At 54.2% G+C, this 23,891-nt stretch overlaps 1 protein-coding gene across 1 annotated transcript in view; it reads right to left on the bottom strand.

The window, feature by feature from the left end:
- CDH4 (cadherin 4) overlaps positions 1-23,891 on the bottom strand; it is a 635,132-nt gene that overhangs the window by 58,214 nt on the left and 553,027 nt on the right. Inside the window, exon 7 of the mRNA XM_087445045.1 lies at positions 4,358-4,530. Within this exon, the coding sequence (XP_087301171.1) occupies positions 4,358-4,530 (173 nt within the window). The remainder of the gene's footprint in view (positions 1-4,357; positions 4,531-23,891) is intronic.

Consider the following 23,891-nt stretch of genomic DNA (forward strand, 5'->3'; position numbering starts at 1 on the left):
TTGCTAAAAGAGTGGAAAAAAATGGCCAGGAATGCTCACGAAATGCTGGCAGTTATTCCTCCCATGACCGCTCTTAGTGGGGGCTGGCGGTCTGTCCTCCGTCCCTCCCTGCCTCCAATACCTGCCTGATTGTTCACAAATAAATTAAAACCAGAAACAGCCCCCTGCTCCCCCGAACACAGCAAAGCTAGCTTGGGGAAACTGCGGCTGGGTATCCAGAGCTGGGCCCTGTGTTCTTAAGAACCAGCAGCTTCTCTGAGCTTTCTGAGGTTTGGGAGGCCTCTCCCTCCTCTGCAGCCTTCCAGAAGGGTCCTCTGGATGGTGCCCCTTTCTCCTCTAGACAGAGGCCCCTGGAACGCCTCTTTCCTTCTAGAAGGCCCGACACCGCCAGCCAGAGCTCCCGGCAGGGCTGTGCAGCCGGGCTGCTTATTATCTCAAATAGAGACCATGACAGCTGAGCCGCTGGACTCTGCGGCTCGTGGGCAGCACGGCCCTCCCGCCTCTCCGGTTCCTGCCGGAAGTCCACGCTCATCAAATATTGAGCAGAAGCTCTCGTTAGCGACGGCCGAGGGACACAAGGCTTTGCCGGGCAGGGGGCGGGAATCTGCCCGTGGGAGACGGATGCGCCCCAAGCGGGAGCCCTTGCCCCTCTGCCCTGCTGGGCTGGCCGGAGGACGGCTGGGGTTGGTGGGGGGAAGGGGAGTGCACAGACGAGGCAGCCGAGGGCAGGGGCAGGCAGAGCTGCCTGCACAGAAACCTCAGAGGAGCTCGCAGAGCCCGGCTGAGAGGATGCAGCCCGGGGACTTCTGAGACGCAGGGCCTGCGCCCGCCCCATCTCCCTCCTGCCACCTGGCCGCTCCCCGCAGGCTGAGCACTGAGCTGTAGCCCAAGAACTGCAAGGTGAGCGGTGGGCCTCCCCTGGCCTCAGGTTACCTGGTGGACACCTGCGTCTCTGTGGGGCTTGAGGGGAGGGGCAGCCCCTTCATACACGGAGCAGAGGGACACTGGGGGACCCAGGGTGGGGCCGGGGGGAGCTCAGGAGCGAGACTTCCTGCCTGCAGCCTGCTTGCCCCTCTGTATCCACTGAGGACAAAGAGGGAATCAACTTCTTGTTTTAAGCCCCCAGCCTGTGGTCCTTTGTGATGACAGCCCTGGGAAACTTGTACGACACCCTCCCAGAGACAGGGATGGGGTAGGCCCTCCCCTCCCCGCCCTCCAGGGACCGCACACGATGCTGTCTATCTCTTCATCACCCACGCCACCTCCTCAATTTATTCACTTAGCCGGTGATTTTTTCCCTTGCCCGTTTCTCTCTCCTGCAAAGTGAGCCCCACACGTGCAGGGACACTGCTTGCCCTGTTCACCGCTATTTCCCAGCAGCCACGGCAGTTTCTAGCACACAGTAGGGACTCAGTGAAAGTTGTTGATTGAATGAAGGAATCTGCTGAGTGGCATCTGTCTTGAGACAAGTTAAATGTGTGATATGCAGCATTCAGAAACAGCGGGTGCAGGTCATTAGTCCCAAAGAGCAGAGAATATGATCGATTCTACCAGCCTTCAAGGAGCAGAGCAAGGCCACCTCCTCTGAGAAGCCTCCCTTGATTTCTCCATAGTTAGAGTGATCTTATCTGCCCACAGTGACACTTTCTGCATGCAATCCACTGTATACACATGCAGTCCACGGCATACACACATAATCCACTACATACACACGCGGTCCACCACATACACATGCGGTCCACCGCATACACACGTAATCCACTACATACACACGTGGGCCACCACATACACATGTAATCCACCGCGTACACATGCGGTCTGCTGCAGCATATCCGTTTAGATTCTGCTCCCCACTCTCCCTGGCCCTGGGAGGCAGCCACCCATCTAACCAGCTCCACTTCCCCTGCGCCTCACCCAGCACCTCTAAATGAGCAAACGGGGCATTTGTTCCTGGTCAGGGGTCGCCGTGCAGGAGCTCAGCCTTGACTGCGGACCTCAGACAGGAGTTTCCTTGGAGCAATGCTTCCCAAGCTGTCTGTGGAGAAGGACATGTGTGTGTGCAGGAGTGTGTGTGAGTGTGTGCATGCATGCACAGGCCCCAGTCCTACTATGCTGCTCTCCCCAAAGGCGTGAAAACCCCTGGCTGTGGCGACAGCGTGGAGAACTACCTGCTCAAGGTCTCTGGGTGGCAAAGGGGCTGCCCTCCATCCCCAGGGCCGGTGGGGGACCCCAGGCGGAGGGGAGACAGGGGATGGTGTCTGGTTTGCCTCGCCAATGGCCCTCCCCATGTGGTGGTACCATCACGGCCCACGGGACCACCTCCCCCACTAAGAGCAGCGGGCTCTGGGACTGCAGCTCCTCGCCCTGATCCCCGATGGCGGGGCCTTGTCCAGGCCGAGCAGGCACCTCTCTCAGTCACTGGAGGGTGGGGCGCCTGGAGGGGTCCTCCAGTGCACGAGATGGAGGCGCTGGGACTGCCCGAGGCACACTCTGAGTGCCGGGTTCTGGCCCACCTCCCCCATCGCACAGCTCCACCAACGTCAGTCCGAGAAAATGTGTTTAAATTGTGCGACCACGGCCCCCTGCACACCCTCTCTGCCAGGTCTCGCCCTGCCGCCTACCCCATGCCTCCAATCCCTGCACGCGCCCACGAGGCCAGCGATGCTGTGCCCGTTTCACAGGTAGAGGGCACTGTGGCTGGTGCTCAGAGACGTCCTCTAATGTGCCCCCGGCCACGCAGTTGGCGAGGGCCCTGCTCCACTGAGTCCCGAGCCCATGCTGACCTGGGAGCCACCTTGCCTCCCGCTGAGCCACGAGACTGCATGAATTATCTTTCACGTGGCCTCTCTGCCCCACCCCATCACCTCATGCCCTTCCAGGGGCGGGGTGTGCTACAACCTGGCATGTATTGACTCAGAAGGCACAGGCGGTGACGACATGGCGAGACAAGTCTTGGCAGGTCTGCCGAGTCTGAGGTCTGGACTCAGGCATTTGGAGTCCCCTCAGCTCTCCAAACCTGCCAAGATCACCAGACGTGGGGACTCAGTCTGTGAAGGGAGAACCTGCCACTTCCTTGTCAGCCTCGACCCTGCAAAGCAACTCTTAGCAAGCCCACAGTACAGCGTGGCCCCAGCTCGAGGTGGGGTCCCCCAGACTCGGAGGATGAGGCCGCAGCGTTTTCAGGGAGGAGGAGTCAGAGGCCACCAAGATGAGCGCTGCCTGGCAGCAGCTGCTGCAGGCTCCGCACACAAGCCCCATCCCCCGTGAGCATCTGAGCCCTGTTTGCTCTGAGTTCGGCAAGGGGCTCCTCCTGGGTCCTGTGAGCCAAATGCTTTAGTGGGGGAAGTATGTCTGGGATGTGCTGGCCTCTGGACACAGAGCAAACAGGAGGCCAGAGAGCGAGGCCTGGAGGCGGGACAAGGAGGCGACACTTGTCTGAGGAGCCGGGGGGACTTAGTGCTGCTGGCTGGGGGCTGTCAGCCAGGAGCTGCTGATTAATCTTCCCGGGCCCCAAGGCAGGTGACTGGGACGGTGTCATCTGTCCAGATGGGAACACGTGGCCCCGTGCCTGGAGACGCCCCTCGACTCGGTAGGAAAGTGTCACCCCCGGCGGCAGGAGCAAGCCCACCCTGTCCCACCTGCTCCCAAGGCGCCTCTTTCTGGGGTCTGGCTCTGGGTGGGGTGGGCACTCGGGTCCACATGATGGGGTGGAGGAAGGTGGATAAAACAAAGGTGGATGTAGCAGCCTCGTTGGGGTGTGGAGGTGGGAAGTCATAGTTCCCAGCATCAAAGAAGTCAATTTGGCTCTGATTATTCCTGGCCTGAGTGGAAAGTGCTGCCCCTTCCATGTGCCCCACTTTGTCACGGAAGGGTTCACAACGGGCTTTGGCGGGATGGCCCACCATGCAGATGCCAGGGTCAGGTGTGGGTGTGCAGGTTCCCAAGGGTGGTCAAACCCCCCCCAGCCCTGGAGCCCTGCTGTGGCTGCACCCAAGAACCACGGAGGTTTGCCCCTGCTTTTCTGAGCCCTCCACCCCTCCCCACCGCACAGGCCAGCAGGAGCTGCTCTGGAAGGCTCACGCGGGACCAGATCAGGGACTTGCCCCGAGGCCTGGTGGTGAGGCTTAGGATCTGCTTGCCGAGACTTTCTCCCCCCAGAAGGACAGGACATGGACGTCCTGGGGCCAGCCTCCCGCTTCCTTCGTAACTGTGCCCCATTGGAGAGGCTCGCCCCGGAGCTCTGATGTCCTTCATGGACCAGAGATCTCGGGTGACACAGCCAGGGCTGGGGGCAGCATCTCCCCCACAGGCCGCAGAGGCCAGGCTGCGCTCTCCAGTCCCACGGCGCTCGCCTCACCTCTCGGTCCAGGCCAGCAGCCACTGTCACGATGTCCCCTGTCTCACTGTTGATGGTGAACATGTTCTGGGATGGGCTTTGTGGGGTCTGGGTCACGATTCGGTACCGCACCATCCCGTTGGCTGTGGTGCTGTCGTCAGCATCGTTGGCTGTGACTGTCATCACGTAGGTGCCTGGAACGGAGAAAGCAGTTCAGATGGAAATGATCTGTCATATATGCTGCTGCCCCCCCACACGCCCAGGGCAGACATCACCAGTTGGTCACAGATCTCTGCGACCTGGAGGTAACTGCACTTCCTCCCGCGCTGTGCCGCACGCCCGCCAGGCGCCAGAGGTGGTGTTAGAAAGCAGCTCTGCTCCCTCCCCCATACAGAGCCCCTGGAGGGCCTCTTCCAGGGCTCGAGGTCCCTTTGAGGTCATCTGCTGTGTCCTCCTCCTTTCTCGGATGGAGGAGGACTGAGGCCGGGAGGGGAGGAACAGCAGGGGCAGCAGAACCAGGCCTGGAGCCAGCTCTTCCAATTCCAGACCCAGGGCTCTTTCCCTTGAGCCACACAGGTCGAGGCCCCGGCTGTCGGTGTTTGCCGAGGCTCGGCCGGCCCCACGTGGAGGGCAGCACGGTGGGGACTCGCACACAGGAAGGCAACAGGGCCTGGCACAGGGCTGGGTGTGCAGAAGGTGCGCAATAAGTGCTCGAGGAGGACACCTGGAAACAAGCTTGGAAGAGCCCCCTTAGAGGGAGGCTGGGCATGTGGACATGGAGTCAGATGGGCAAACTTGGGGGTGTGTGAGGGACATGTGACCACCCGCATTTCAGAGCCGAGGGGTTGTGTGAGCTGCCCACGCCCTCCCTCAGCTCAGTGCCTCTGTTTCCCCAACCGCGCTCTAGGGTTGAGGTCTGCAGGGGACACTGGCCCCTCCCCCACCTCTGAGAGCAGCACCCACTTGGGAGGCCCTGGTCAGATCATCCCTCCTCCTGACACAGTGATCGGTTCAGTGATAGACACCTTACCCAGTCAGAGCTGATGATAGAGGAGGAGGCATTTGTTGGGGTTTCTGGGAAACAAGCATGCTGTCCCTGCCGCTGGATTTGGCTGGGTCAGTGAGTAACGTTGGGGGCTGTGCTTATTCGTGGCCACAAATAAGGAGACTAAGGGACAGGGCTATCTCAGAGGAAACAAAGCCAAGAGGGGCTTAGGTGACAACTTCTCACTAGGCAGCCCCTGGATCAAACTGTACTTGAAGCTGTTACCTATAGACCTTTTTTAAAATTAAAACTTTATTTTTTTTAGAGCAGTGTTAGGTTCACAGCAAGATTGAGGGGAAGGTACCTCGTAGACTTTTTGCATACCTGAGCCAATGTATGTCCTTTTTGCCTTATGCCAGTTTAGTTTGAGTTTTTGTCACTTGCAACCCAGAGTTCTGACTGCCACAAGCTCCCCGCCCTGTGCCTGCCACTGGAGGCTTGGGCGTGGGGCCCTGTCCTGGTCTGCGTGTTCCTCGTTCCCAGGTTGGGAACGGCACGCTGTCCAGGGCCCACAGGGGTGCAGGGAGTGTGGGTGCCATCCTCCACTGGATCGTTTCTCGGGGGTTGTTGGCTTAAACTGAGGCTTAACTGGGCTTGGGGTTGAGAGTTGTGCTGCTCGGAGGACCGAGCCCTGTGGGGATCCAAGGTGAGTGGTGGGTGGGGGCTTATTCATCAGACCCTACTGGGCCCCGACTCTGTGCAGCACTGTGCCGGGAGCTGGAGACAGTGGTAGATGACGCGTGATCTGCAAGAAGTCCTGCAAATCCTACCACTGCCCTGTCACTGGGCGAACGTGTGCGCAAAGCGGGCCCTCCTGCCTTCCGAATCCAGTCCCACCGTGCACAGGGTGGGCCTGTGGGTGCGTCTGGCCAGGAGTCTGCTTCAGATTTCATCTTTTATGAAATAAAAAATTCTCAAGGCCGTGCATTTTATGAAAACAGAGAGGAAAGCAAACAGAGGGAGGACGGTGGAAATCTATTTACAGGGTGTATGTTCTATATTCTCATGCACAGAGAGGAATATATATAATATATTCGGGATCAGACTTTCCACACTCTAAAGACGAGAAGTCCCAGCCAGGGCAGGGGCTGAGCACTGTGGGAGAGAAAGGCCGGTGAGCACCAGGCCACAGCCCCACACACCCATTTGTTCACTCCACACATATATGTACTTCTATTGAAATATAGTTCACATACCATACAACTCACCCTTTTAAAGTGTACAAGTCACTGGGTTTTAGTATATTGACAAAGTTGTACAACTATCACCAGTATGTCATTCCGGAACATTTTCATCACCCCCAAAGAAATCTGTATCCGTTGGAAGTTACTCACCATCCCCCCTCCCCTAGCCCCTGGCAACCACTAATCTACTTTCTGTTTCTATGGATTTGCCTCTTCTGAACACGTCACACAAACAGAATCATAGCCTGTGGCCTTTTGTGTCTGACTTCTTTCACTGAGCCTAATGTTCTCAAGGTTCCTTCCTTTTTATGGCTGAATAATATTCCATTGTATGGGGATACTCACCCCACAGTTATTGACTAAGCACTTGCTATGTGCAGACCCCAGGCTCTGTGCTCAGGGAGGTAGGGGAAGAGATCATGGCAAGCTGTGATAAGAGCTTTGCAGGGAATGAAGAATGCATGCAAGCACGCATGAATGAATGTGTCGACTAACTAGGGGAGAAGGGGACTGCAGAGGAAGCAGGAGAGGCATCTCTGAGAGGCAGAGGGTGGGGAGGGGAGGAGGACTCTGAGCAGACAGGCAGAGGCCCTGGGCAGAGAAGAGCTCTGCACGCTTGAGGGACAGAGAGGAGGGAGGGCATGTGATGGGGTGGGAGATGGGCTGGGCCCCTGGGAGGATTCTGGACTTTATTCTAAGATCACTGGGAAGCCAGTACTGTATTTTCATCAGGGGAGTGATGTGATCAAGTTTGCATTTTTAAGACATGCAGAGAAAAGAGACTGCAGGCAGTCAGGAGGATTGGGGGTGAGGGTGGGTGTAAGAAGGTTAATCCATTCATTGGATTTTGTAGAGAATTGGTGATAACCAGACCAAGAGGATGTTGCACCCATTGGGACATTCACTCCTTCAACACATCTTTATTAAGAGACTTCTAGGGGAAAAATAGAGAACTTCTGTGTTTTGAGAGCCCTAGAAAAACGTTCTCCAAATACACCCACCTTACCTCATGCAATGAATATATTCTCAAAGAGTTGTGTGTAAACCCAATTTTAATGCATTTAATTATCAGTGGAATTTCCCCAGTGTACTAAGTATTTAAAAGAAATCCAGGAAGTTCAATTTTTAAGCAAATGGTGGACTATGTTGTTTTAAATCAATCTTCCTCCCCAGGAAAACTAGAAAAGCTAGACAAAATGTAAAATAAAAACATCCGTTTAAAGGCCCTAGAGATCTACCAAGCAGCACAGATTTCTGGGGCAGAAAAGGAGAACTCGATATCTGGGGCCACCTTTTCTCTCAAGACATTTGCTGATTCCAGAACTGGCTGCTGATAGCTGAAGAGCTGTGCTCTTCAACAGACTTACAGGAATGGGGGTAAAAAAAAGTCTGAGCTTAGGGCTTGCTGAGGAGGATCCCTGGAAAGCCCTGTAGTTTTTGGGTGAGGCCCTGAAGTGCAGCACTTAGGAGTGAGGGTGAACTGGAAATAAATAGTCCTAACAGGTAGAAGCACTCTCTAAATAAGGTAACTTAGGTTAAGATGACCTGAGACTATTAGTGTCCCCTGCCAGGCAAAAGTAAATCCTCTATGGAGGAAGATAATATCCTATGTAGCTTCAAATTATCTCTACAATTTTTCATACACAAGGTACAACATTTAATTAACTAGGCACACAAGAAGACAAAACCCGACAGAAAACAAAGAGAAAAAACAGACAATACCCAGACGCATAGGAGAGTCGGACACCAGAGTAATTAGATGCAGAGGCAACAATAAACACCTCTTACCTTAATATGTTCAAGGAATTAAAAGCGTAGGATAGAAAATTCTGTCAGAGAAGTGGAAATTACAAAAAAATAATAGAATGGAAAACTCATATTTGAAAAGTAACTAAAATTAAGAACTTGAATGGGTTTAACAGTAGAATAAATAAAACAAAAGAGAGAGTTAATGAGTTGGAAGATATGTCAAAAGAAAATATCCAGACCAGAGCAATACAGAAAAGTGAGTGAGAAACATTTGACTTTCACGTGTCCCTCACGTGTAACTGGAGTCCCAGAGGACTGGAGAGAAAGAAAGGGGCAGAAGCAATGTTTGGAGAGAGAACGGCTGAAGAATTTCCAGAACCAATAAAAGATATCAAGCCACAGATCCAAGAAGCACTGTCAACCCTAAGCAAGACAATACAAGGAAAGTCACAGCCAGTCATATCACAGGGAGGCTGCTGAAAGCCCAAGATAAACATTTTACAAGCAGCTACAGAAGTTCTCAAAAGACCTAAAGCTTAATGGAGCAATAATAAGACTTGAAGCCGACTTCTTCCTAGAAATAATGGAAGCCAGGAAACAGCGGAACAGAAGAGAGTGCTGAAAGCAAATAATGGACAACCTCAAACTCTATGTTCAGTGAGAAAACATTCTAAAAATAAAAGTGAAATGAAGGCATATTTAGACAACTGAAAAAGAGGTAATTCATCACCTGGAGACCCACTCTAAAGGAAATACTGGGGTGTTTTTCAGGCAGAAGGAAAATGATCCCAGAGGACAGCTCAGAAATGCAGAATGGTACAAGGAGTGATGTGAGTGTGTGTGTATGTGTGTGTGTATGTGTATTAGTGTGTATGTGTGTGTGCATGTATGTGTATATGTGTGCATGTGTGCGTGTGTATGTGTGCGTGCATGTATGTGTATGTGTGCGTGTATGTGTATTAGTGTGTATGTGTGTGCATGTATGTATATATGTGTGTGCATGTATGTGTGTGCGTGTATGTGTATTAGTGTGTTCATGTATGTGTATGTGTGTGTATGTGTACGTGTATGTGTATTAGTGTGTATCTGTGCACACATGTATGTGTATATGTGTGTATGTGTATTAGTGTGTATGTGTGTGCACATGTATGTGTATATGTGTGTGTATGTGTGTATGAATGTTTATATAAAGGATAAATACATGAGTACATCTCAAGAATATGAATTGCATAAAACAAAAATAATTTTGCCTTGTGGGGGTTTGAAGCTGCTTACCAAACAAACAAACAAACAAAATGTGCAGAATTTCACTTGTGAAGTGAACGATATTCTTCCTGAGGCTTACTTCCTGTTATTTCTCCTTCTTAGAGCAAGGCCCCCCGCACAAGGAAAGCCGCGCAGGAGCGTCGTGTGCTGTTTGACACCAGCCGCCTCTAGGGAAGGGCGGAGCTAGGAGAGTTGTCTGGCATCAGTGGTGGTGGAATCTGGCTCGTGCTGGTTCAGGAAGCCAAAGGGAGAAGCCACCCCAGCTTTCCAAAACACTCGCTGCTCCCCTGCACCCCAGGCCCCAGGATCTCTGACCCTTTTGTGTGTGAAACGGGTGAGGCTCTACAGCAACGATGCAAGTGCGTAGCTCAGAGCAGGTGCTCAGCAGTTGTGATGGCCAGGTGGTGGCAGGGATGATGGAGGGGATGTGGAGAAGGTGGGAGAGGGACAAATGAATGATGAATAAAAGGGGGAGAAGGCACCCAGTGCAGGTTTGCTGTACTCGCCCAAAGCGACATGGGACTGGTTGAGTTTCATAAGAATTTGGGTTGGATGGAGCTTAGAACTCTTCTGAGGGCCCTGGCCTACTTCCTCACTCCCCACCCCCATCCCCATCCCCATCCCCATCCCCATCAGCAGCGTGCCCAGCCCTGCCCTGATAGCTTCTCATGCATCCACTGGTCACGTCTCAGAACAATCCCTCGGTTGGCCCATTTCCTGTGGGGTGGAGTGAGGCTGGGGTCCAGGCTTTGAGCGCAGAGCTCTTGTCCACTCTGCTCCACTGGCCGGGTGAGGTGGAGGGACAGAGTAGAGTGCACAGTGAGTTAACCCAGGGCTCCCGGCACCCGAGGTTGGCAGTCCACTCTGACACAGAGATCCACACGCTCCATCGCATCAATGAGAAATCAGATTAGCAGAATGGCCAGGAGCCCTCCCACCCCACAGAAGGTCTCCCCTCGAGGGGCTTAGATAACCCGACTATGTCCCATTAGCTCCCACCCACCACATGTCATGCTCGTCCGTCACTCAAGATAGAATGAAGGGAGGGCATTTAAAGCTGATCTGCCATTAAGAGCTCCTACGCACGTCAAGGCCACACATCAAGTCCTCCCCCGCCTATCAGGGCCTTGTCCTTCAAGCAGTCCCTTGGTAGGGACCAGCTGGTGTGTGGTCATTTCATGTTACAGATCAGGGTGAAGCTTCCAGAGCCTTGGAGACCTGAGGGGACGGGGGGTCGGGAAGTGGAGGTGGGAAGGGGCCAGAGGGGATGTGCAGAGAGAAAGTCAGGCTGGCTGGACCTATAGGACCTGTACTGCAGCCCACACTCCCCCTTTGATGGATGGGTAAACTGAGGCCCACAGAGGAGGGGCATGACTGGGCTGAAGCCTGGCAGTGAGCTCTGTCAGACCCAAGACTGAAAGCAGCTGTCCTAAATTCTCAGTCCACGGTCATGCCCCTAGGCCAGAGGTTGGCAGACGTTTTTCTATAAAGGGCCAGAAAGTAAATATTTTAGGCTTCTCGGGCCACGAGGTCTCTGTCTCAACTCTTCAGCAGTGCAGCAGTAGCACGAATGCAGCCACACATGATTCGTCAACAAATGGGTGTGGCTGTGTTCCAGTAAAACTTTATTTATAAAAACAAGTGGTGGGCCGGATTTGGCCCATGGTTTGCTGATCCCAGCTGTCTGCTATTTTTTTTGATTTCAAAGACCAGGTTGGTTTTAAAAAAATACAGAGGGGGCCGGCCCAGTGGCCCAAGTGGTTGAATGCTCGCACTCTGCTTCGGCAGCCTGGGGCTCGCAGGTTCGGATCCCAGGCACGCACTGACGCACCGCTCGTCAAGCCATGCTGTGGCGGCGTCCCATATAGAGTAGAGGAAGATGGGCATGGATGTTAGCCCAGGGCCAATCTTCCTCAGCAAATAAAAAAAAAAATACAGGGGATCCAATATAGGTTCGGCAACTTCTTGTTCTACCAAGGGAAGACATTAAAGTATACATCTAGCTCATTTGATGAAAGGAAAAAATATTTTAAGAGCAAAATAATAGAAACAATAAAGCTTAGTCCTTTGCATTAAATCAATTTATCTTCATGAAAACACTTGCCACACTGAGGGGTTTTTCTTTCTCCCCATACACTCATGCGCTACAGCCCGCAGTGGCCTGTGGCTTGGCATAGGAGGAAGGCCCGAGTGCGCTGTATGGGGTAACACACCTCTTGCCTGCTGGTTGGGACGAGGCACTGTCTACCCACCTTGTTCTGGAAAACATAACAGAAAAACCACCCGAAGGCAGGTGAGCAAGTGAAGGGAGGGGAGCCCTCAACAGAAGAAAGCTGCCAGGGCAGCCCCAGGTGGAGGACACACCCGCCCTGGTTTGCCTTGGAGCCAAGACAGTGGGCATTTATTTTATGGCCCCTGTGGGTTAGGAACCCCGAGGGCGTTATGCTCCTTCCTTCCTCATCCTCTGTGGTTCTGCATACAGTGAAGCCTATGTGGGGCATCCAGCGAAATCTGTGGGTGCAGCGTGGAAGCCCCTCGCTCATCATCTGGCCCCTGCCCTGTTAGAAGCTGGGCTCCCGGGAGGCGGGGCCTGGCCAGGCTGTCTCCTCAGAGTTTTGCTTATGGCTGACGGCTGTCAGATGTTTCCCTGAGCCAAATTTTCTCCTATCCCTGTGAGCCTGCCCCGTGGAAGGAGGCAGCCAGCTCCAGGGTGCTGCCACGGGATGGACTCCAGGAGGAGATGGACCCCGGCCTGCGGGACGAGCCGAGGCCCGGGCCTGGACCCCCCAATCTTCTGAGCTACTATTCCTCCAGGGTGGAAACTTCAGGCTTGAGGGGCAGATATCCCATTCCAGGGTTAACTTATTAATGAAGCACTAATCGGATATCGATGAGGGGTCCGAAGTCTCGGCTGGCTTTTCGGTTAAAAATAATTGCATCCCACAAACCTGATGTGAGCAACAATACTCTCATCCTCACCCTGCGTGGAGAGAGAGTCTTCTACACTGAGAAGGCCTGGATGTGCTCAGACGGCCATCACGGGGCTTGGCCAACCGCGAAGGCAGAGCTTGACTCATAAGCTGCTTAATTCAATCACCCCTCCCCCCGAAAAGGACGGGCTCATTAAGGGCCACATGTAACCAGAGCCTGGTCACCTTAGTTCTTCATTAACCCGAGATGGTCATGGCTTTGAACTAATGCCACACAGTACCCCTCCAGCTTGCTCTTCGCCTCAGGACGGCAATTCCACACTCGGTGCCCCCTGCCTCTGCCCCGGGGGAGGGGGGAAGAAGGAGGGGGAGGGGGAGAGGGGGAGGGGAGGGGAGAGGGAGGAGGAAGCAGGGGAGGAGGAAGAGGGGGAAGGGGAGGAGGGGGAGGGGGAGGAGGGGGAGGAGAAGGAAGGGGAAGAGGGAGGAGGAAGCAGGGGAGGAGGAGGAGGGGGAGGGGGAGGGGAAGGGCTCTGAGCGCCGGGAAGCCCCATGTCAGCTGGGCCTCAGTTTCGTCATGAGCTCCTTGACAAGGAGTCCCTGCTCCCAGCACAGCCCCTTGACCAATGAACCAGGAAATCAGAGTTTCAGGGAGGAAGCATTAGCAAAGTTTAAAATCCCAGGCTCAGAGTCCAACTTCACGCCTCGTGAGAGAAAGTTCTGGAGACAACAGTGTGTGGGTGCGTGCCTCGGCTGCCTCTCCCCCGCTGGCTTCTCCTCACCGAGGATGGAGGTTGCTAAGGCTCTTGCTCTCCAGAACCCACCCCAGTCAGCCTGCACCCCCAGAAGAGGCCCTCCCAGGAAAGGGCGGACCAGGAGCCCCTCCTTGGTTGTGGAGGACTCGGGATCCGACTCGCTGGCAGCAAGAACTGCCCTTTACTTTCCGGCTCATCACAAAATCCTGTGAGATCTAGGCATCCGCCTTCTTTGCTAAGCTCAGGAATCTGCTTTTTAAAACCAAACAATACACAGTACTTCTGATAAGTCTTCTTTGGTTGCAGAAATAAAACACGTTCACAGCGACCAGCGCATGTTCACTGGACGACATCAGAAGGTACAGCGCGGGAACAGTCCGCCGAAGGCCCCACCTGACCTGCTGAGCACCGTGGGTCAGAGCCTGCGGTCCGGGAGCCGGAATTCCAGAGCTTTACCACGGAGAGGCTTTTTGAAACCAACTTTGTTACTGATCAAAGAAATGAAAGGAAGACATTTCCACATACCCAAAGAGCAGACGCTATTTACAACACTGCTGGTATGCCATGGCGGTGACACAGGGGAACTGGCCCTCCCCGCGGCCGCCGGGAGCATGTGGCCTCAGCTTCTGGAGGCCATTCGGCTGTCTGTGCCCAAAGGCCTTTAAAAGGTGCCGACGTGCCAAATCCACTTCTAGGAATTTATCCCAAGGAAAAAATCACAGATGTGCAATAGCACGATTGATTGGTGCCCCCGGTGTCCATGCTGACACAGTTCCTGATGGCAAAGATCGAAGCCCTCCACAAATGGCTATCGAATATCCACCACGTGCCACGCACTGCGTGGGCACTGCCGGACCATGGACCAGACAGATCCCTGACGGACGGAGTGGGCGTAGCTATTCAATCCCCAACAGGCGGACCCTCGTGGGGATGGAATGTTCTGTATCCTGACCGTATCGACCCCAGTATGCTGCCTGTGCTATGGTGCTACAGTTCTGCCAAGAAGTGGCCGAGAGACTGAACGTACAAATGGACAGACCAGATATGGAGAGAGAACTCTGACCTACAGCCTGCTGCAACCAGCCCCGGGAGCAGCTGCTCTCTCTGTGTCAGACTGCAGGAGTCAGCCCTCCATCTCCAGCAACAATCGGCCCAGGCCTCCATCAATACTGACAAGCTTCCCTACTTTCTGTCCCTGCTTCCGAATCAGGACCAGCCAGAGTAAGCCAAAATGCACCCCCCATCCCACGGGACACCCTGCTTCTAGTTACCCACCTCGGGCTCCCCAGGCCCACAGCCCCCATCAGGGCACGCCTGAGCCCCCCTTTCCCACCACGAAGCTCCCCTGCTCCTCTGCCTGCCTTCCATTCTCTGCCCAACGCGAGGGATGGTGGCCACCCCTTGCTCTGCATAAACAGCTCAGCTTGTTCCCAGGGGGCTGGTCTGCCTTTACTCCCACATCACCATCGGGGGACTGGGTGAAGGATACGTGGAGTCCGTCTGTCTTATGTGGCACAACCGCATGTGGGTCTAAGATGATCTCAGATAAAAAGTTTAACCGAAAAAAAAAACACCCCTGACCCGTGAAGCTCACATCTAGCAGTGCAGACAAACAAGAAGCATAATCAATAAGTCAATGATATCAAATGTCCCACAACAGGGTGTTGGTTACATAAACTACGGTACCTTCCTGTGATGGAATAGTTTAAAGCCATTAAAATGGTGTAGACAAATATTTAGCGGCATTTGAAATTTTCATGATATATATCTAAATTGCATTCAGTGCCACTTCAATCTTTAAAATAACAACACACTCATGCGGAGGAAAAAGAACAGGGGAAAGGATGACAAAGGCGATCACAGCAATCTCTGCGTGGTGGGCTAAGGCGGGAGATTTTGACTTTTTCTTTGTGATTTTCTCTGTATCTCCCAAGTTTCCTTCAAAGAGTGTTACTTGACTATCAGAAAGTTCAACGTTACTGAAAAAAGAGCTAAGGCAACCAAGGAAACAGAAGATGGGACTTCTTTTAGCCTAAATCGCAATTTGGTTTCTCTTGAAAAGGGAGATTCTGAAAAACTGGCTGGGTCCCTGGTCACTACCCCATGATCAGGTGACCGATGCATGTCACCTGCTCTGAGACAAAAGGGGGCAGGGTCGCAGTGGGAATGACGGAGATGAACTGTGAGCATTGTCCCTGGAAGAGAGCAAGGCTTGGGACTTTTGCAGAGCAGGAGGAGGCGAAGGAGCTCCTTTCTGAGAGCCTGGGATGCTGCCCCAGGGGAGGCGGCCTCTGCTCCCTGTCTGGGCATGCTCTACACCCCACTTGTCCTTGCCCACGCAGCGGGCACTCAGGGCCGTCTGCTGCCCTGGGGGTGAGGCTCTAACCTGGGCGGCACCCTGCCTGAGCCCTGAGCTGCCTGGTTCCTCTGCCCACTTACGCACCTCCCTGTGCCTCAGCATCCCTTTACACTTGAGGGCGCGCCCTTCTCTGAGCCCTCCTCTCCCAGCCTTGGTAAGGGCTTTCTTTCCCCTGATGCCTCGCTGTCCCTCACAGCCTGCAGTGGACGCTGTGGCCCCCTCCTCATCCTGACGCCCTGGGGTTTGGTGGATGGACCACAGACTCAGCTCTGGGGTGGGCTGGGATGTGCAGTGGCCGACGGCCATGGCCTCATTCACTCTCACGCCATGCGTTGGCCAGGTCGGTGGTCTCCGGAACCTTGGCTGATCCACTCGAGGCCTTCACCGGGCGCAGATGGGTGCAGGATGGCTGGGAAGGTGCGCAAGGCACATGGGGCGGCTCCAAACAAGAGCACTTTATTCTCTCCTGGTCTCGTGGCCTGAAGTCCAAAATCAAGGCGTCAGCAGGCCCAGGCTCCCTCCGAAGGTGCCAGGGGAGGATCCTTCCCGCCTCTTCCAGCTTCTGGTGGGGCCGGCAGTTCCTTGGCTTGTGGCTGCTTCACTCCAAGCTCTGCCTCTGCGGTCACGTGGTCTCCTCTGTCTGTGCTCTCACTGCTTCTTATAAGGACACCAGTCGTAGTGGATTTAGGGTCCACCCTAGTGGCCTCATCTTAACTAGTTACATCTGCTAAGACCCTATTTCCAAGTAAGGCCACATTCTGAGATTCTGGGTGGACACGGATATTGGGGGACACCACTCCACCCACTCTGGGAATTAAGGTGAGACTGAGGATGGCAGTTAAATCAGGCACTGCCGGCTAACCCCCAGCTAACACGGCTCGAGGAGGAGACAGATCTTTCCAACCACTTTTCCACAGCCTTGGGGGACTTTGGAAGCCAGGCTGGCCTCAGTGCTCGGACGGGGAGTGCTCAATGGGACCAGATCCTGGCTCTGCCACTCCCAGCACTTGGCTCTGTGCCGTCACTGAGCCTCTGGGAGCCTGAGGCTCCACTTCTGGAAGCTGATGTCCTTCATGGGGTCACTGGGAGGAGCAGAAGAGCCGCTGTGAGCTGGGTGCCCGGGGCGTGAGCAGAGCCAGCCCCTGAGTGTCTGGGAAGGCGTGACCCTGGCACCCAAGGTCCCCTCCTGGCCCCCTCGCCTTCTCCAGCTGGGCGGGTCTGAGTCCACACAGAACCGTGAGCCCCCAGCTAGCCCGATGCCACAGGGCGCCTGTTGAAATGATTTGGCCAAGGTCCCCTGCCCATGCCCTCCTTGGAGGAAACACTCATACCAGCGGTGTTTGTTGTAACGCGGGGGTTAAGTCTCATCCTCATCACCTGAGCTCAGAGAAGGAGCTGGAAACCACCCTTCCAGGGCTTTCTCTGGAGGCCTCCTTGGGCCTCCCCCAGTAGAAATGCTTGAATTTTTCTTAACAAACAAGACAGATGTTGGGGTTGTATTTTCATTGAACAGGGGACACCGTCTGCTGCCCGAGAGGCTGGACATCTCTTTATTAATTGTGCCCACAGGAGAAGGGGGAGAAGGTGGGGGCTCGGTGCCTCCGCGGAGCTCACGGACAAACGCCGCCTTAAAGGATTAATTTCACAAGCCTTAAATTGCAGTTTAATTTGAAAACTAATTCAGCCCCATAATTGGCTTTCTGCTCAAATCACTGAGGCTAAAGATTTAAATTCTTAATATTCAGATGACTTTCAAGTATCTGGAGCCATCTGTGCATCAGTCCGTGGCATCCATCTCAGGGGGCCCTCCGCCGGAGCACAGAGAAAATAAATAAATAAACGGGCCCACTAATAGAATAATCTATTTAAGCAAAAACTCTGCGTTATGTAGAGGAAGGTTTCTGTGACTTCATTTGCAGCATGTAGATTTCTCTGCTACTTAATATTTTAAAGTGATGTTAATTTAGAAATTTATCATATAGGTCCCCACACAGTTACAAGGGGTTAGGGAAAGCAGGAGTTCTAATTAGAGCCTGTTTTAGTTAAAAAGTGAGCAATACGGAGGCGTCTTTTCTTGGGAGGATGGAGAAACGCCACGGGACTGGTCGGGGCTGGTGTGGGCTCCGGGATGAGACAGCAATTCTGATTTCCAGCTGGAGAATGCTGTCAGGAAGGAGACGGACCGGCTGGTGCAGAGGGGGAGTCCAGTCATGAGGACGGTGCCCTGGGGGCAGTCCTGGGCCCTGTGAGCTTGTGCTCTGAAAACTGGGGCGCTGGGAGTGTGTGATTCAGGGAGCCGGCAGGACAAATGCCCAGCCAGTTGTTCCTTGCATTCCTGCCAGAGGCTGAGCCACACAGCCTCAGAGCACGGCTGGGATGTTCATGTCTCGCTGCGGGCCTGGCAGGCTTCTGCCTCCCTCTGCACAGGCGTGGACCCCCCGGGAGGCCTTCAGACTCCTGCCTGCCTCGCAGAACTGATGGCTGAGCATCCTCCGAGCTTCAGGATGCAGAACCTGGACACATTCTGAGGTGTCATCATGCTCCAGGGCTCCCCGCAGGCCCCGAGGCTGAGGCTGGGCCTTCTCTGAATCCCACCCTTCTTGGGTACATAGTGGTGAAGAAAACAGGCAGGGTCTCTGCCCTGCAGGGGTGGAAAAGTAGTGGTGAGAACTGACAACAAACTGACTAACAGAGTAACTAACTAAACGAGTAATGAAGTATTAACAGAGAACTTCAGGGGTGGCAGAGGCCTGCTGGTGAACCTGGGCAGGGAAGACATCTTTGGAGAAGTGATATGTGAGCTGAAGAAGGAAAAGGAGCCAGGGTCACAGAGATTAGGGGGAGGACATCCAGGCTGAGGGAAGAGCACGTGCAAAGGCCCTGAGGCAGGAAAGTCCTGGGATGTTTGCGTCTCTGCCTTTGCCTAGGTGTGCATCATGTACCATTTGTTAGCATGTACCTAGCATACAGATTTCTTGGTACCTCAGTTGGGCGATGGGCTCCTTGGGGGTGGGGTTCATGTTTTCCCATCCTGGAGAAAGGCACTCACACACAACAAAGGCTTTTCCTGGGGGAAACTACCCATGCTACATACTGCCCTTCTCCCCTTCTTTTCTCCTGCTTCCTGCCTGATAGTGGGTCTGATGCTTGGAGGTGCAGCAGCCATCCTGTGACCAAGCAGTGAGAAACAAGAGAGGGAAGCAGACACCACAGGGATGTCAGCCCTGATGGTTTCGAGCTCTCACCCAAACCCCTACTTGCTCAAGCTGGGTTTTCTGTGACTTGTGGCCAAATGCACTCTTGACACAGACTGGGGAGGGGGGGCAGTTTAGCTCAATGGTTAGAACGATGGCTCATGAGCCAAATCACCCGGGTTTAAATTCTTGCCTCTTTCTCCTACGAGCTGCGTGTCCTTACTCACCTGTGCTACGTCTTCGCTCCTTCATCTCCACAGTGGGGAGAATGAAAGTGCCCGCCCCTAGGGTTGTGCAGGATTTAGTAGGTTAATACGTAGGGAGGTCTTAGGACAGTGCCTGGCACCTGCAGCCCTGGGCTAGTGCCAGCAGTTGTAGGTCTGCGATGACCGGCGCATAATCCAATCTTCAGCGGAGGGCACACCCTCCACCCCGAGAGCCAGCTTGGTGCAGGGAAGCAGGGCCTGGCTCTCAGAGGGAGCGGAGGCTCCTTCTAGCAGGTTCTGGGGCTTAGGAAGAGCAGCAGAGTCGCCGCGGCTCAGGAGCTTCAGGTCGGGGTGCAGCAGCCGCTGTCTTAATCTGTGGCTTGCTCTTCTTGAAGAGGCTGGGTTCAGAGGAGCGGAAGGCAGCCTTCGCACGGCGCGTCTGCACGCGGAGGGCCACGTGCCACGCTGCAGGCGCACAGCCCCAAGGGCGGAGGGCATTTGTTTCTGGTGAAAACAACTGGCCCTGGGGTGGTGTGCCTCTGTTCCTCAGGGCGGGCCTCTAGGGGTCTCAGAGTCCCCCTGATGACTCTCCGGCTCTGGAATGCAGCTCTGGGAACGTGACTCCAGAGGGGGCCTGGTGGGCACAGTGCCCTGAGGGGGAGGAGCCGGCTGGGGTGTCACTGAACCGCAGGGACACGGCACTGCCGGGCTCCGCCACGGAACCCCCGAGCGTCTGTGATTCCACCCAGACCCCGTCCTTCCCCAGCCCCCACCTCCGGGACCGCCCTCGCTGCTGGGAGCCCACCCACCCCGCCGGCCGTGGCCCAGGGGCGCCAGAGGACAGGAGCGCAGGGGCCTTGCCCTAGGTTGGGACTCTGAATCCCGTCCTTGCTCAGCCCTTCCCTGCCCTCTCCGGCACGTCCTCCCTCTCAGAAGCCTCCCGGGAGCGAGCAGGGCCCTAACAAGCCACCCGCACCCAGTCCTCCCCCTCAGCTCTGGGAACCGGACCTCAGGCTCGGCTCTCGTTGGTCCACCCCAGGCTAGAAAACTGTCATCCATCGGACTTGGCCTACTGGGAGTTTGCGATGATAACTCAGAAAAACGCACGTCTGTGGTCCAGCTCAGCTGTGGGAGGAAGGGGCCAGCCCCGCAGACCAGCAGGGTGAGCCGCGGCAAGGGCACGCCCCATCCGGGCATGCTGTGGACTTCGGAACAGAGAAAGGACAGCTCTTTTATTAAAAGAGGTTCAGTCTGACAAAATGCGTTTAGTGGAGTCGGGAAAGTGAACTAATATTTTGAGTAAGAATGTGTAACGGTGTTAATAAGTTAATGCCCATTAATAATAATGACTGTTAATAACAGCTCCCAGTGTTGGGAGCCTCACGCGACGCCCTCGCCTGATGGGACTCGCATCATTTCCATTTTACTGACGATGACCAAGACAAAGTCAGTAGCTTGCCAAGGCCACATCACGGCCACACTGTGGCCACACGGGGGCAGGCCACCTGGATTCTGAGAAGGGTGGCTGAGCGCCATGCAACGCCACCTGCCAAGTGCCCAGTCCCACCTGGGGGACACACAGGTGACAGCCAGTTCTGAAAACTTACACTGTCACGGAGTGCTTGGTAGTGGTGGAGGGACAGACACGGAGATCGATGGAACAGAACAGAGAACCCAGGGACAGACATACAAATATGCCCAAGGAGTTTTTGACAAAAGTGCACAAGCCATTCAGTGAGGAAGGACAGCCCTTCAGCCAATGGCGTGGGACAAGTGGACACCCACAGGCAAAACACAGTGAGCCCGGACGTATGTCTCAGACCATCTGCAAGAAGGAACTTGAAATGGAGCATGGGCATGAGGTAAAACAGGACACTACAAAACTTTTAGAAAAAAGCAGAGGAACACATCAGGACCAGGGCTTGGAGAAGCATTCTTAGACACGATACCAATGCCTGGTTCATAAAAGGAAACTTTGACAAGTTGGACTGCATCAAAATTAAAACTCTGGCTTGCAAAACACCCTGTGAGGAGGAGGATTAGACAAGCTACAGAGCGGAGAAAATATTTGCAAGCCACATTTCCAACAAAGGACTTGTCTAGAATATAGAAAGAATTCTCAAAATTCAACAACAACAAAATCTAACTAGAAAAGGGACAAAAGATAGGAAGAGACATTTCACTGAAGACGAGATACAGATGGCAAATAAACACAACAAAAGATGTTCAACATCATCAGCCGCTAGGGAAATAGAAATTAAAACCACAATGAGATGTCACTGCACACCCAGCAGAATGGCTAACATAAGGAAAAATGACACCGCCCAATGCTGGCAGGGACGCAGAGGACATGGGTCGCTCAAAATGGCGGGAATGTGAGACGGTACAGTCACCCCGGAAAAGAACACGGCGGTTTCTTGCAAAACCAAACACGTGCTCCCGTGCCACCCAGTAATTGCTCTCTTGGGCATTCATCCAGAAGAAATGAAAACTCATGTTCACACAAAACCCTGTACATGAATGAATGTTCTTAGCAGCTTCATTTCTAACGGCCCTAACTGGGAGCAGCCCAGACGCCCTTCAAGGGTGAGTGCTGAACAACTCTGGAAGGTATGAACCACGTAATTCTGCTCAGCAATGAAGAAGAATGAGCTGTGGATATACCCAACAACTCGGATGAATCTCCAGAGAATTAAGCTGAGCGAAAGAAGCCAACCCCACAAGATAACGTCCTGTTATGATTCCATCTACTCAGTAGTCTGGAAATGACAAAATCAGAGATGAGAGCAGATTTGTGGCTGCAGGGGTGAGGGATGGTGGGTGGTGGGGAGGTGGCTGTGGCTCCAAAGGGCGATGTGAGGGGTCCTTACGATGGAACTGTTCTGTGTCATGACGGTGGTGTCATACGAATCTACACACGTGATGAAACTGCATAAAACCACAGACACACACACACACACACAAACGCGTGCATGTAAAACGGCTGAAATCGGAGGGAGGTCCATGGATGCACCGAGGTCGACACCCTGGTGTGATCTTGCACAATAGTTCTGCAAGATGTTACCTTTGGGGGAAATTGGGTGAAGGGTTTGTGGGATCTCTCTGTATCATTTGCTACAACTGCATGTGTATCTACAATTATCTCAAAATAAGATTTCTTAAAAAGACACTTCTTCCAGTGAGATCCTACCTGGAAGCCCATTTATGAATCGGATGGATGGTGATGCTTGGGTAGGTTGTGTGAGGGGTACAACGCCTGGCCCTTCTGCTTCCTGCCCAGCTGGGGGCTGGAGACACCTGCAAGGACCCCAGGCCCTGCTGAGCACTGGGCTCCGTGGTCCTCCTGGGCCTCCCATCTCGTTTCAATTGGTCCTTTTTTCTTGGGGACCGTAATTTTGGTTCCACTTTCTAGTGTACTTGAAATCAAGGAAACTTCATTTCTTTATGGAAAACATCTGCATTACAGATATGTAATTGTTATTAATTATTATTAATCTGAACTCACGAGGGTCAGGGTCAATTTCAAAGCCAGGGAGAGAAGGCCTTGGTGGACACGACCACTTACGTAAGACCCGTTTGCTAGACGTGAACTCACATCAGTTGCCCACCTGCAGTGGGCAGTGGGAGCCCACAGAGATGGAGAATGTGTGCAAAATGCTGTCACCTCAGAGATAGCCATCGCCCGGGGCGTGAGATGGTCCCTTAAAGGGGGGTGGGCCCAGCAGGGCGGGGCACAGATCAAGGTTGGAGGCTGAGGTGGGCTCTGCAGGAAGGCGGGGGTGGGGTGAGCACAGGGCAGGGTGGGCCCCAGCGTGAGAAAACCCCTGGGGTGGGAACTCGCAAGCCACACTCGAAGGGGGAGCCGACACGTTTCCACTTCCGCTCTTACTCAGGAGCGGTGAATGGAGTCTCCCAGGGGCTCTGGTGGCCCCCGGCCCGCTAGTTCCTCATCCAGGGTTTGAGACAATGACCATGAGGGGACAGATGCTCCGTGAGGTTAGGAGGGACTGCTGCTGTGACCATCAGCTTCACGCCCTGTCTGGGTGGGGACCACCAAAATCACCCAGTAAAACTGGCTACCCAAGATGGTAGCTACTAGCCACGTGTGGCTATTTAAATTCTAAATAAAAGTAGAACTTCAGCTCCTCAGCTGTAGTAGCCACATTTCAGGTGCTCAGTGGCCACAGGTGGCTAGTGGCTACTGTATCGGACAACCCAGACATAGAGCATTTCCACCATTACAGAAAGTTCCAGCAGACAGCACTGGTCTGGGGCAGCCAGCCTCCCCAGTGCGGCCCTCATCCTGGCACGGGTGGTGCACGTCTGCCCTTTGAGTCTACCTGACATCCAGCCCCCTTTTCTGAGGCAACCGTCTGGTTTTCCTTGGGGATCCATGGGTGCCACATGCTCAGACCATATGACTTGGGGTGGGATCTAGAACTGGACTCTGTTTGTGCCTGAAAAATGCTCCTAGTCTATGCACCAGCCCCGGGGACTGGCTCAGGATGGACGCGTGACCCATGAGGATCTGCCCCGGGGCTCTGGCAGGGACTGGAGGAGAGGTGCTCCCTCCCCTGGGGCCGTCCGATGCTCAGGGACACGCCTGCAGCTGCTGAGGCGTCTTGGCCACAGGAGGAGAGACTCCTCCCGAGAAGGAACCAACGCGGAGGAGAGAAGGTCCAACAGTGGCAAGCGAGACTCTGGACTTCACCGTTCCTGAGCCACACCCATCTCCGGACTTCTCAGTTACGTTCCCTTCTCCCCAGGGGCATTTGAGATGGGTTTGCGCTCCCTGCTTACTAAAGAGATCTAATGGCTGTGATGCGGGGGTGGGGGGACATTCTTGATCCCAACACACAACGAACATTGC

This window comes from Ceratotherium simum, chromosome 21 (genome assembly GCF_057802395.1).
Source record: "Ceratotherium simum simum isolate JZ-2026a chromosome 21, ASM5780239v1, whole genome shotgun sequence".
NCBI classification, from domain to species: domain Eukaryota; kingdom Metazoa; phylum Chordata; class Mammalia; order Perissodactyla; family Rhinocerotidae; genus Ceratotherium; species Ceratotherium simum.